Source organism: Bombina bombina, chromosome 4 (genome assembly GCF_027579735.1).
Source record: "Bombina bombina isolate aBomBom1 chromosome 4, aBomBom1.pri, whole genome shotgun sequence".
Lineage (NCBI taxonomy): Eukaryota > Metazoa > Chordata > Amphibia > Anura > Bombinatoridae > Bombina > Bombina bombina.
The window spans coordinates 994,073,066-994,087,800 of NC_069502.1; the positions used below are offsets into that span (position 1 = coordinate 994,073,066).

General features: G+C 41.0%; 1 protein-coding gene across 1 annotated transcript in view; it reads right to left on the reverse strand.

Annotated features, from left to right (window-relative positions):
• XPO1 (exportin 1) overlaps window positions 1-14,735 on the reverse strand; it is a 443,161-nt gene that overhangs the window by 121,447 nt on the left and 306,979 nt on the right. The window contains exons 10-11 of the mRNA XM_053712052.1: window positions 8,297-8,425; window positions 6,614-6,772 (exon numbers count right to left, since the gene is read on the reverse strand). Coding sequence (XP_053568027.1) covers window positions 6,614-6,772; window positions 8,297-8,425 — 288 coding nt within the window. The remainder of the gene's footprint in view (window positions 1-6,613; window positions 6,773-8,296; window positions 8,426-14,735) is intronic.

The following is a 14,735-nucleotide window of genomic DNA, read 5'->3' on the forward strand; positions in this document are numbered from 1 at the left end:
TATATCCCATAAGTAATGGATGACCCGTGGACTGAACACACTTAACAAGAGAAAAGTGAACCTTCCAAGACAACAATTTGTCAACGGAATGTAAAGGTTCAAACGGAACCTGTTGCAAAACCCAAAGAACAAGATTTAGGCTCCATGGAGGAGCCCCAGATCTAAACACAGGTCTGATCCTAATCCGAGTCTTAACAAAAAACTGCATGTCTGGAAGCTCAGCCAGTCTCTTGTGCAATAAAACCAAAAAGGGCTGAAATCTGTGCCCGAAGGGAACTAGCAGAATGGCCCTTCTCCAGCCCATCATGGATAAAAGATAAGCCCATCCTGGATAAAAGATCCTGGCAACCTTAACTCTGTGCCAGGAAAAAAACAAGCTCTTTACACCAGAATAAGTAGGTCATCCACACCTTGTGGTAGATATGCCGAGTAACTGGTTTACGAGCTTCAATAAGAGTATCAATGATACTCTCAGAGAAACCTCTCTAGGCTAAGACTAAGCGTTCAATCTCCACGCAGTCAGCCTCAGAAAAAAACTAAATTTTGATGAACAAATGGACCTTTTATCAGCAGGTCTCTGCGACAAGGTAACTTCCACGGAGGAGATGAGGACATCCCCACTAGATCCATGAACCACGTCCTTCACGGCCACGATGGAGCAATCAGGATTACTGATACCTGCTTGATGCGGGACACCACTCGAAAAAGAAGCAGTAAGGGAGGGAAAAGATATATGATTTTGAACCTCCAGGGCACTGCTAGTGCATCTATTAGATCCGATTGGGGATCCCTCAACCCGTACCTGGGTAGTTTGGTATTGAGATGGGACGCCATGAGACCCATCTCTGGCGTCCCCTACTTGCTGCATATCTCTGCAAACACCTCGGGATGGAGAGACCATTCCCCTGGATGGAAGAATTGCCTGCTGAGAAAATCCGCCTCCCAGTTGTCCACACCAGGAATATGGATAGCCAACAGCAAACAACTGTGGGCATCCACCCACTCCAGAATCTGAGATACTTCCTTCATCACCAAGGAACTTCTCGTTCCCCCCTGATGATGGATGTAGGCCACCGAGGTTATATTGTCTGATTGGAATCTTAAACTGGGACGAACCCAGAAGTGGCCAAGCCTTCAAGGACTAAAAGATTGCCCATAGTTCCACAATATTGATCAGGAGGGAGGACTACTCCTGAGTCCACAACCCCTGTGCACCTTCCTGGCACACCAAACAGCTCCCCATCCGTATAGGCTTGCGTCTGTAGTCACAATCTCCCAGGATGGTCTAAAGAAGCATGTCCCACGGGACAGATGATCTGGACAGAGCCACCAAGAGCGATTCTCTCGACCGGCTGTCCTAATAAAATCTGTTGAGAGATCTGAATGATCCACTGCCTCAGCATGCACAGTTGTAAAGGTCTGAGACAGAACCTGGCAAAAGGAATGATGTCCATGCAGGACACCATGAGACCAATCACATCCATACACTGAGCTACAGAGGGACTCAAAGAGGTCCGGATTGCCAAGACATGCCGAAGTTAGCTTGCAACGTCTCTGGTCTGTTAGAAATATACTCATGGATATGGAGTCTATTATAAAACCCAGGAATTTCACCCTGGTACTTGGGATAACAGAACTCTTTTCCAAGTTTATCTTCCATCCATGTGATCGAAGAAGACTGAGAAGGGACTCCGAGAATTTTTCTGCAAGACGAAAGGATGGTGCTTGCACTACAATATTATCCAAGTATGGGGCTACTGCAATTCCCTGAGTTCTGGCAACGGCTAGAAGAGCCCACAGAACCTTTGTAAAGATCCTTGGAGCAGTAGCTACGCCAAACCGAAGGGCAATGAACTATAAGTGCTGGTCTAGGAATGCAAACCTCAGGAACATGAATTGGTACATGAAGGTAAGCGTCCTTCAGATCTATTGTGGTCATAAACTGGCCTTCCTGAATTATAGGAAGGACCTTATCGTCTCCATCTTGAAGGAAGGGACACAGAATTTTTTTTAAGCACTTTAGGTCCAGAATTGGGCGGAAAGTTGCCTCCTTTGGGACCACGAAAAGGTTTGAATAAAACCCCAAACCTCTTTCTTCGATAGGCACCAGGACAACTCCTAAGGAGGATAAATCCCTAACACACCCTAGAAAGGCATCCCTCTTTTCTGGTCTGGTAGACAGTCGAGAGAAGGAATCTGCCCCTTGGCGGATCAGATTTTAAGCCTATCTTGTATCTATGAGATACCACCTACGGGTCCTGTACGCCCGTGAACGAGGCGCCTGAAAAAAAAAAAAAAAGACAGACAGTCTGCCCCCTACACTATCCGATCCCGAATGTGAAAGACACCTTCCACAAGTTGCCCTGATTTGAAAGGCATAAACTGCCACTACCAGAAAATAATCTGGATTGAGGCCTTCCCTTCATGCCTGGTTTGGAAGAGGACGAAGATTGCTTAGCCTTGTTCCAACGGATATTAAACTTCGAGAAGGATCAGGAAAATTCAGGTAATTGTGAGGAAGAGGAAATTTTTGGGATACTATTAACAAAAGGAATGAAAAGATGACTATTTGTTCTATTTTTCCCCTTAGACTTCTTGTCCTGATGGATAAAAGCTCCTTTTTCTCCAGACACAATGGATAGATGACAAGACCAAGTCCAAATTAATTCTTACTTGAAAAGGCAACACAAATAGGTTCTTGAAAATTATACTAAAAAGCATAAAAGGTAGGGTGCGCCAAATAGTGAATATTCTAGTGAACAATAAATATTAGGATAAGCAAAAATGCAAATGTGCAAAGACAAACAATGAATAAAAAATGTATGATAGGCCAATAAAAATCTTGCAGAAAAAAGGTGAAAATAAAATATATCAAACAAAAAAAGTGGAAAAAAAAACAGTGGATGCAATCAATGTCAAATAAAAGAAAAAAAATTAATAAAAAAAAAAGTTCATGTGGATGCAGATGTTTCTTTAAGCCGATGGTGAATCAGTGAATCTAAAAAGTATAAACGGAAAGAAAGCGCCTCATGGTGTAATATTTTCAACTAGATGTGAAGCATATACATCATATGGTGAACAGGTACTCACAAGTGTGATGGCACTCTTTGTGAAAAAGGTTCAAATGAGCAGGCTGACCTTTAACAGCAGTCAGTACGCTGGAAGGGCGATATCTTGATGGTAGCAGAGTGAGACAGATTGAATGTCCACAATAGAAGCAATGTCCCCTTATCCGTGTAAGATAAGCTGTATGTCCTCCACAGGGAGCAAGGTAGAACCTCCCAATATCGTGTCGGCTGCAGGGAGCTTGAGACAGAAGGACCAAGTGAAACCTCCGTATGTCGTCTCAGGTGCAGAGGCAAGCGGTATAAAAATACCCACAGACTGGCCGTTATGATGTGGTAACGTTTGACTCTCTTGCTGACTCTGGTGCATAGTGTGTGATCAGAATGCCAGTCTGTGGGTATTTTTATACCGCTAGCCTCTGAACCTGAGACGACATACGCAGGTTTCACTTGGTCCTTCTATCTCAAGCTCCCTGCAGCCGACACGATATCCGGAGGTTCTACCTTGCTCCCCTGTGGAGGACATACAGCTTATCTTACACGGATAAGGGGACATTAAATCTGTCTCACTCTGTTACCATCAAGCTATCGCCCTTCCAGCGTAATGACTGCTGCTAAAGGTCAGCCTGCTTGTTTGCACCTTTTTCACAAAGAGTGCCATCACACTTGTGAGTACCTGTTCACCATATGATGTATATGCTTCACATCTAGTTGAAAATATTACACCATGAAACACAAATAGGTGCCTTAGACGACTTTAAAACAATTTTGAAAATCTTTATCTACAAAGTCTTCAGAAATTTGCTCAAATTGTTGCACCAAAGAGCAGACAACTGCTTATAAAAGCTTACTAAAAAATGCCTATGAAAGTATACCAATTTCCTATTGATGTACTGTCCTGAAAACCTATTCAAATCAGCCAATAGGATTTCAGTAGCTCTCATCCTATTGGCTGATTTGAAAATGTCAGCCAATAGGAATGCAAGGTACCCCATTTTTAAACGGGTACCTTGCATTCAAGCTTCAGTGTACGGCGGTGACCATATTAAGAGGATCCTGCACGCTGCCGGCAAAGATGTTCCGAGCCTCCGGAATGAAGATGCCCCCGCGATGGTTGAAGATTTCTTGACGCCTGGATTTAGATGGATGTCCAGACTTCAGGAACTGTGAGTAGATTTCCTGGGGTTATTGTTAGGTTTTATTCTTGGAGTGTTTTTTTGTTAAGATTAGGGATGGGCAGTAAAAGAGCTGACTGCCCTTTTAAGGGCAATGCCCATATAAATGCCCCTATATGGGGAATGGGTAGCTTCGTTTTTTTTTTTTAGACTTAGGTTTTTTTATTTTGGGGGGTTGGTTGGGTGGGTTTTACGGTTGGGGGGGACTTTGTAATTTTTGTAGGTAAAATAGCTGTTTAACTTAGGGCAATGCCCTACAAAAGGCCCTTTTAAGGGCTATTGGTTGTTTGTTAGGTTAGGGGGCATTTTATTTTGGGGTGGCTTTATTTTTATAGGACTAATAGATTAGGTGTAATTTTTATTATTTTGGATAATGTTTATTTTTTTGTAATGTTAGGTTTTTTTATTTTTCGTTTTTATTTATTAAAATAGTAATGTTAGTTTAATTTATAGTTTTAAACTATTTTAATTTCACAGGTAAGTTTTTATTTATTTAAAGTTAGTTATATTGTAAGTTTAATTTAAAATCAGGGGGGTGTTAGGTTTAGGGGTTAATAGTTTAATTTAGTGTGTTGCAATGTGGGGGGCCGGCAGTTTAGGGGTTAGTAGGTTTAGTTTATTAGTACCGATGTGAGAAGGGGCAGCTGTCGGCGGCGGTTTAGGGGTTAATCATTTTATTTAGTGTCAGCGATGTTGGGGGCGGCGGATTAGGGGTGTTTAGACGAGGGGTTTATGTTACTTTATTTCCCCCATAGACATCAATGGGGTTGTGTAACAGCGATCTCCATTCCGCAATCGCAGGTGTTAGTTTTTTCTAACACTTTCTCCCCATTGATGTCTATGGTGGAAAGCGTGCACGAGCACGTAAACTCAGCCCTTGGCTTTTGTGCGGTATGGAGCTTATCGCACCATAACGCACAGCACAAGGAGGTTTTTCAGTAACTTGTAATGGCAGTGCTATGGAAAGTGCGATAACGCTCATTTGTTTGAGTCCTTTACGCACAACTTGTAATCTAGGTGAAAGTGTGCTACAATGGGCTCCGCAGTTGTAGGCCAATTACTCTGTTGAAGGGGAGGAGTGCGTTAGTCCAGATATGGGATCTTTTTCTCATTTATCAATCACTTTTGATTGATAATTCCAGAATCCCCTGCAGTCCTTGCTACTTTTGTAATTTATTTTTAAATGTTTATCGAGTGTGTCTATACATATCCATTTTAATTATATAGTTTATTAAAAGTTTTAATTTTGTCTTTAAATGCGTGTATTTATTTAACGCCACTACTCAGCATAAGTGTGTTCCCTATAGGTGTATTTTTCTTTTTTGTGTAAAAAACTGTCTAACCAAGTGTTTCTCAACTGCAGTCCTCAAGTACCCCTAACAGGCCAGATTTTCATTATAGCTGAACTAGAAGCACAGGTGAAATAATCAGCTGAGGGGTGAGAGCAGGTTAGTAACCATGGTTACTGATCAGCTTATTTCACCAGTGTTCTAGTTCAGCTATAATGAAACCTGGCCTGTTGAGGGTACTTGAGGACCACAGTTTAGAAATGCTGGTCTAACCAAATGGTGGTATATGACTGTTGTAAATATATGTCCCACGGCTATGTACCTCAACATTGATGTACCTGGTAATAGACGGGCTATGTGAGTGCATAAAATGGTTGCACACAACTCTCATATGCACCCACTCGACCTTGCTTTATAGTTGCAGAAATGACTGCTTCCAGTAGGGAGTCCATCCAGTGCTGTATACGTCACAGCAGAGGATCTTTGTGTAGAGTATATTGACGGCCCAACAGGAGGCGGCTAAGGAACTGGTGCCAGGCTACACCAGGGGCAGGCTTGTAACACCTTCACTGAGTGTAATTGTATCACTGACCAATAAGCCAATCTCCCCTCTATACCAAGTAGCAGCTCACTGAGGGGGATATAAGACCTCAAATCAGTATGAGTACCCCTATCAACAAAGAATCTGGAGCACCTCAATTCTTCATCTTCCTCCTATGGAGACCAATAAAAAAAAAACTCTGGAATCCAAGAGAGCTGAGAATGCTTCAGTACTCTAGGAGGCGGCAATGATCCTCAAAGCTCAGTAAGCAGAAGTTGAATTCCAGGAGTAATAGCTTGTGGACTCTCAACTTATGAAAGAAAAAAGTTAAAGTTTTATTCTATAATGTTATAGGATTAAAACAGGGTTTTTATGCAAACATTGCAAAAACAAAACTACATAAAATGTTTGTACAACTCTATATTCTAGCTATCTATAAAATTAGCTCATAACTCAAAATTGCTCTGTTTGATAAGTAAAATTGAAACTTTTTTTTTTAAAAACCCTTATAAAAACATTACAACACAACTCAGCTTCACCCACCTCCATTAGAGTTTCTCTTAAATTAAGTCTTTTCTCTATGAGTTGTCCGTGTTCTTTAAGAAATGTACAGAGAAATAAACTTAGATTCTGAATGAAATTCTGTTCATCATCTTTTCCATTAGAATATGCAAGTCGTATATTCGTGTTCAATGGAAGCATCTAAAATACAAATGATTTTGCTTACAAAACTATTATGAAATGTCATAAGATAGCAGTAAAGTCAGAAGTTTAACTACTGTGTATTTTTGTGGCATTTGCAATTAAAATATTAACTTCAGCGAAAATGTCACAGAGTATCTACAGCATACAAATTTACAATGATAAAACAAGAAAGCATCATCTAGTATAAAAACACTATCTATAAATATAATCTTTATGATCTCATATAAATACACACCACCTCAGAAATTGTGCATATAACTTACCTAAACAGAATAAATTAGAAACAATGCAAATCAATAACAAAAGCTCCCAAAATAAAAATAAATAGGCCACCAACTCCTTAAAGGGATACAAACTACTCTGGTTTCATTGTTGTAATAAAAAAATAAAAAAACACTAAGCAGTAGGTTATACATAAAGGGACAGTACATTGTAAAATGTTCTCCCCTTTAATTTGTTATTCTTTTTTTCCTGCAGAGATGCATTAGAAATTGTACAAATAGCTCCTTTACCGTTATTTCAGGCATTTGAAATAGCTGTTGTCTGCGGTATTCCCACCTATACCAAACATTTTGATTCTTGAGTATTTGCTATAGAAATAGCAAAAACCAGCAGAAAAAATAAATAAAATTACCCCTCTACTGGGAGGTAGGAGAGATAAGCAATTAAATGTTAATGTTCAATTGTTGAGTATTGGGCTATAGTATACAGACAGATGAGATAAGAAAGCATTTCTGTGTAGAGAGTGATACAATAAGGAGATCTAATTTCTCTGCAAGCTTAGCCCATTCTTATAGGTTGTGGTATCAAAGAACAAAACCAGCTATTACATATACCAAAATTAACCTGAGCAATTTCTCATACATTTTATAGTCTGCTGCTGGTATAACAGGCCATCGGAAAAACAAAGGGAAACTCAATCTCACAGTACACTGTCCCTTTAATAGAAATAATTGCATTATGTATTCATCATTTTAAAAGGATTTTACCTTTTTTTTTTTTTACTTCTTTTGTGCAGTGTCCATTACTTCCTGCCACAGCCCTAACAAGGGGGCATATCTAGCTTGATGTCATAAACGTCTAGTGTAACATGAGCTGGTTTACTATTCAAAGAAAGCTAGAGAAACAAAATCAGTTTTGCCCATGCTCAGAAGAAAGAATGCAATATAAGTTACCAACATATCAGCTCCCTTATTTCCCTGAGGGCAGTTGCTACACTGAGAATTTCTAAGTGTTCGTTTTGCTCATGTAATTTATTTGCTGTTTGTTTTACACAATCTGTTTCTTTTTAGGTTTATTCCAATTTAGAATATTTATTTTTACTAAATGAGTACTGTTTCATATCCCTTTAATGGTGGTGTGGAAACCTTTATCTCTTCTAAACACAATATCTGAATTTAGATGAGCCCAAAATACTATCTTCATACTAATCCCACAGCCAAAAGATATTTTTAATTTAAGCAATTTTTTGGAAACATTTAATAGCCTGCATATGCGCTACAGTTTTGAAATTAAAGTTACCTGTTTGAGCTGCATCATCGTAAGAGTGAAAAGTGTCACAAACTGCTCCTCATACTGACTTACACTGACTCCGGCTATTTCAGTCAGGCATTTTAAGGAAACATTTCGAAACATTGGAACATTTAAAAACTGCAAGAGAAAAAAAGAAAAAATATATATTTCAAATGTTTTTTTTCTTCAACTGCAAAATATATAAAGTACTTAAAATTTGTCTTGTCTCATACCCCTAAATACCACTCACCAATAAAAAAACTGTATAGACAAGACTGAGGATCTAAATCCTGAAACCTCAGGTGTAAGACTCCATATTTGTGTTGAATACTAGGAAACAGCCCTGAAATTGCAGTGTGATGTATGTTGATTTATGCAATAGGTGAGACAAATTGAATTGTAATCGATCCTGCAAATTTATGATTAAAGGGACATGAAACCCAAACATTTTCATTCATTCATAATTCATATAGAACATACATTTTTAAATAACTTTCCAATTTATTTATATTCTTTAATTTGCTTTGTTTTCTTGGTATCCTTTGATGAAAATACTACCTAGGTAGACTCAGAAGCAGCAATGCACTACTGTGAGTTAGCTGCTAGATTGGTGGCTGCAGATAAAGTATATGCCCCTGGTCATTGGTTCATCCGATGTGTTCAGCTAGGTCTTAGTGCACTACTGCATCTTCAACAAACAATACCAAAGGAATAAAGAAAATTAAGTACATTGGAAAGTTAAAAACATAAATTATGCCTACCTGACTATTTCCTTTCCTTCTGTACAGGGAGAGTCCACAGCTGCATTCCTTACTTGTGGGAAATACTGAACCTGGCCACCAGGAGGTGGTAAAGACACCCAAGCCAAAGGCTTAAATACCTCCCCCACTTCCCTTACCCCCCCCAATTATTATGCCGAGGGAACAAGGAACAGTAGGAAAAATATCAGGGTGAAAAAGGTGTCAGAAGAATAAGTTAAAATTAAGGGCCGCCCATCGGAAAACACGGGCAGGAGCGGTGGACTCTACCTGTACAGAAGGAAATTATCAGGTAAGCATAATTTATGTTTTCCTTGTTAATACAGGGGAGAGTACACAGCTGTATTCCTTACTTGTGGGAAATTATACCCAAGCTCTAGAGGACACTGAACTGACTGCTAACGGGAGGGTAAAAAAAGAGGAAATCCCCATCTGAGGGCACCCCAGCCTGCAAAACCCTTTCTCCCGAAAACTGCTTCCACAGAAGCAAAAAAAAATGTGATAAAAATTAGGAGAAAGAATGTAAGGAGACCCAGGTAGCCGCCCTACAAATCTGATCCATAGAGGCCCTATTTTAAATGGCCCAAAAGATGACACTGCTCTCGTAGAATGAGCAGTAATCCTCTGAGGAGCCTTGTGTCCTGCTGTCTCATATGCCAAGCGGATGATACTCTTCAACTAAAAGATAAGGAAGACAAAGAGCCTTCTGAACCTTACGATTCCCAGATAACTGAGAAAAAAAAATCTGTCTATGCCTAAGTAGCCTGAAGATCATCAAGGTATGAATCCATCTTATTTGGAGAACTTCCATTCAAGGAAAAAGGAATAGGACATAAAAAGGAACCACAATTTCTTTATTGAAATTGCGATTTGACACGACCCTATGAGGCAAGTCTAACTAGGTTTGTAGAACCGCCCTATTATCGTGAAACACCAGGTAAGGAGGGTCGCATTGCAAGGTCGCAGTCTGAGACTTCTGCATGCAGAAGCAATATTTAGAAGGCAAAAGGAACCTTCCAAGATGACAACTTAAAAGGGACAGTCAACACCAGAATTATTGTTGTTTAACCCCTTAATGACCACAGCACTTTTTCATTTTCTGTCCGTTTGGGACCAAGGCTATTTTTACATTTCTGCGGTGTTTGTGTTTAGCTGTAATTTTCTTCTTACTCATTTAATGTACCCACACATATTATATACCGTTTTTCTCGCCATTAAATGGACTTTCTAAAGATACCATTATTTTCATCATATCTTATAATTTACTATAAAAAAAAATGATAAAATATGAGGAAAAATGGAAAAAAAACACACTTTTTCTAACTTTGACCCCCAAAATCTGTTACATATCTAAAACCACCAAAAAACACCCATGCTAAATAGTTTCTAAATTTTGTCCTGAGTTTAGAAATACCCAATGTTTACATGTTCTTTGCTTTTTTTGCAAGTTATAGGTCCATAAATACAAGTAGCACTTTGCTATTTCCAAACCATTTTTTTCCAAAATTAGCGCTAGTTACATTAGAACACTAATATCTTTCAGGAATCCCTGAATATCCCTTGACATGTATATATTTTTTTTTAGTAGACATCCCAAAGTATTGATCTAGGCCAATTTTGGTATATTTCATACCACCATTTCACCGCCAAATGCGATCAAATACAAAAAATTGTTCACTTTTTCACACATTTTTTCCACAAACTTTCGATTTCTCACTGAAATTATTTACAAACAACTTGTGCAATTATGGCACAAATGGTTGTAAATTCTTCTCTGGGATCCCCTTTGTTCAGAAATAGCAAACATATATGGCTTTGGCGTTGCTTTTTGGTAATTAGAAGGCCGCTAAATGCCACTGCGCACCACAAGTGTATTATGCCCAGCAGTTAAGGGGTTAATTAGGGAGCTTTTAGGGAGCTTGTAGGGTTAATTTTAGCTTTAGTGTAGTGTAGTAGACAACCCCAAGTATTGATCTAGGCACATTTTGGTATATTTCATGCCACCCTTTCAACGCCAAATGCGATCAAATTAAAAAAAACATAACATTTTTCACAATTTTAGGTTTCTCACTGAAATCATTTACAAGCAGCTTGTGCAATTATGGCACAAATCATTGTAAATGCTTGTCTGGGATCCCCTTGGTTCTGAAATAGCAGACATATATGACTTTGGAGTTGCTTTCTGGTAATTAGAAGGCCGCTAAATCCTGCTGCGCCTCACACGTGTATTATGGCTAGCAGTGAAGGGGTTAATTAGGGAGTTTGTAGGGAGCTTGCAGGGTTAATTTTAGCTTTAGTGTAGAGATCAGCCTCCCATCTGACACATCCCACCCCCTGATCCCTCCCAAACAGCTCCCTTCCCTCCCCCACCCCACAATTGTCCCCGCCATCTTAAGTACTGGCAGAAAGTCTGCCAGTACTAAAATAAAAGGGTTTAAAAAAAAAATAAAAAAATTGTTAGCATATTTACATATGCTACTGTGTAGGATCCCCCCCTTAGCCCCCAACCTCCCTGATCCCCCCCCAAACCGCTCTCTAACCCTCCCCTCTGCCTTATTGGGGGCCATCTTGGGTACTGGCAGCTGTCTGCCAGTACCCAGTTTGCAATAAAAAGTGCTTTTTTTTTATTGTTTTTATTTTTCTGTAGTGTAGCTTCCCCCCCCCCACACACACAGACAAACCCCCACCACTTTGCTGATCATTTTTTTTTTGACATTTTTTTTTAACATTTTTTATTTTAGCATTTTCTGTAGTGTAGCGGTTCCCACCCGCTCCCTCCCCGTGCACGCGCCCGCCCGCCCCCACCCTCCCGTGAACGCGCGCGCCCATGCGCGCCCCCAGCCCCCCCGCCCACGATCCCACCCCCCTTCACATCGCCAGGGCCATCGATGGCCGCCACCCGCCTCCCAGTCCGGCTCCCACCCACCAACGCAGTAAGCCACCGATCTCCGGTGCAGAGAGGGCCACAGAGTGGCTCTCTCTGCACCGGATGGCTTACAAAGGTTATTGCAGGATGCCTCCATATCGAGGCATCACTGCAATAACCGGAAAGCATCTGGAAGCGAGCAGGATCGCTTCCAGCTGCTTTCCACACTGAGGACGTGCAGGGTACGTTCTCAGGCGTTAACTGCCTTTTTTCTGAGGACGTACCCTGCACGTCCTCAGTCGTTAAGGGGTTAAAAAGATAGATAATCCCTTTATTACCCATTCCCCAGTTTTGCATAACCAACACTGTTATATTAATACACTTTTTACTGCTGTGACTATCTTGTATCTAAGCATCTTCTGACTGCCCCTAATCACATGACTTAGTTATTATCTATTGACTTGCATTTTAGCCAATTAGTGCAGTGTCTGCCACTAGCCACGGGCATGATCACAATGTTATCTATATGGTTTACCTGAACTACTCTCCCCTGTTGTGAAAAGCAAATACAAAAGCATGTGATTAGAGGCGGCCTTCAAGGGCTTAGAAATCATATGAGCCTTCATAGGTTTGCTCTCAACTAGAATACCAAGAGAACAAAGCAAAATTGTTCATAAACGTAAATTGGAAAGTTGTTTAAAATTACATGCCCTATTTGAAAAAAAAAAGTTTTTTTTGGACTTGACTGTCCCTTTAATGTTGACCTCATGCATAGATTCAAAATTAGCCCGATGCAGCCGGTAGAACAAGATATAAGCTTCATGGAGGAGCATCATATCGTTCCCGGCCGATCGTAGACAGAACCCCAACAAAAAGAAACGGAAACTGTACATCCAGAAGCTCAGTAAAACAGATAGGGCCAAACTGTCAGAACAAGGAACCAGCTAAGAGGCCCTTCTCCAGATCATCCTGGAGGAAAGGAAAGAAGCATGGCAGACTTGATAGTGTGCTAGGACGAACATGCTCTTCACAGAAGGGGGTCCTCCATTGACGAGGCCCAAACTACGCACTGGAGGGAGAGGGTCATAATCTCTCAGAAACCCTCTCCTGGCTAAGACTAAGCGTCAATCTCCACGCAGTCAGCCTCAGAAAATTAAGGTCTGATGAAGCAAAGGAGCTCTGTTCCTAAAGATCCCGGCGACAAGGCAACACTCATGGAGGGGAAGACATCACCACTAAACCGCGAACCACGATCTTTGCGACGGAGCAATCAGCATCACCGACGCTTGCTCCTGCTAGGTTAGACACTCGAGGGAGACGTGATATGGCAGAAAAAAAAAGGAAAAATGGTAATAAACCTCCAAGGCACCACTAATGTATACATTAGCTTCGCCTGTGGACCACATGACACATCCATACCACCACCACCAGAGCTAGCGGTGCCTGAAGGAGGTCTGGAGGGCACGACCTGGTGAAGCTAACTTAGAACTTCACAAGTCCGATAGAAGAGTCGTTATGTCTATGAAGACTAAAATAGCATCCAGGAACTTACCCTGGAGCCATACACCAGAAAAACTCTGGTCAAGTATTCTATCCCTGAGGAACGGGCAAGACAGATGAAAACCCTAGCGGTCTCTATCAGACGAGACAAAGGCAATTTGAACCAGAATCGTCTAGACAAGAGAAGCTACCGCTAGATCTGGAGACTGGCACTGCCAAAGAATCCCTGGACTCCTAGAAGCGAGTCTGTCCAGAAACATTAACCTTAGGAACCGGAATGTTCCCTGTGGAGGAATGAAAAGCAACATATCCTTCCTCAACAGTGGTCCTGCACTGATCTTCCCGTACCAAGGGTTGAGTGGACCATATAGTCTCCTTCCGGAACTAGGAGACATGATATGTTTTCTTAAGTACTTTAGGGCCCAAATAGGATGGGAGTCCCCCCCCCCCCCCCTTGTGTGACCATGAACTAAAACGGTTTGAATAATATCTCAAACCTCACCGGGACAATGACTCCAAAGGAGAACAAAACTGGCACCCACCTTAAGAGGTTCCACTCTCTCTGTCTGGAAGACGGGGTCAAGAGAAGGAAAGAGTCCTGGGAGGCTGAGAATCGAAGCCCAACTATGACCTCCAAAAGCCATGGGACCTGTACATCCCTGAAACAAGCCACTGAAAGGAGCAATAGACTGTCCCTAACGCGATACAAGATAGGACCCGGGACTGGTCCCTTCTGCCAACCTAGGTTTGGGGGGCCTCTGCTCTGCTTGGACTTATTCCAGGACTGAGTCATCTTCCAAAAAAACAAACACTTGGATTGCTCAGGCTTAGTGGAGGTCTATGATGCTGGGTTTTAACCGCAAGGAAAGAATAAAACAACAAAAATTTGTCTCTTCCAAACGGAAAACTGCAGAATAGCGGAATGAAAATAAATAAGATTAAATTAGATTCCAAAGCCATATCTGTCAGAGCGAATCAAGGCGTAAACAGAAAAACTGGAAGCCCTACCATTGGAACTAGAAAACTGTGAAAGTCACAGATAAAGAATTATAAGCTCCAATGTCTTAATTCTTTCTGGAAATTATCGAGGGAACCTCACCTCGAATCAAGACAGATGCTTCAATAGGAAGTCTCCAATTTGACAGTATACAAATATTCCACGTGAGGAAATATCCTCATAAAGAGAGTTTCCTCTAATAATCCAGAGCTCTAAGATTAAACTATCCCCAAATGGAATAGTAAAAACGATATGCAAGCGCACAAAAAGTGTTAGCCAAGTAGGGATGGGCAACAACCCAACCCCCTAAAGAGCCCGGAACTGGGA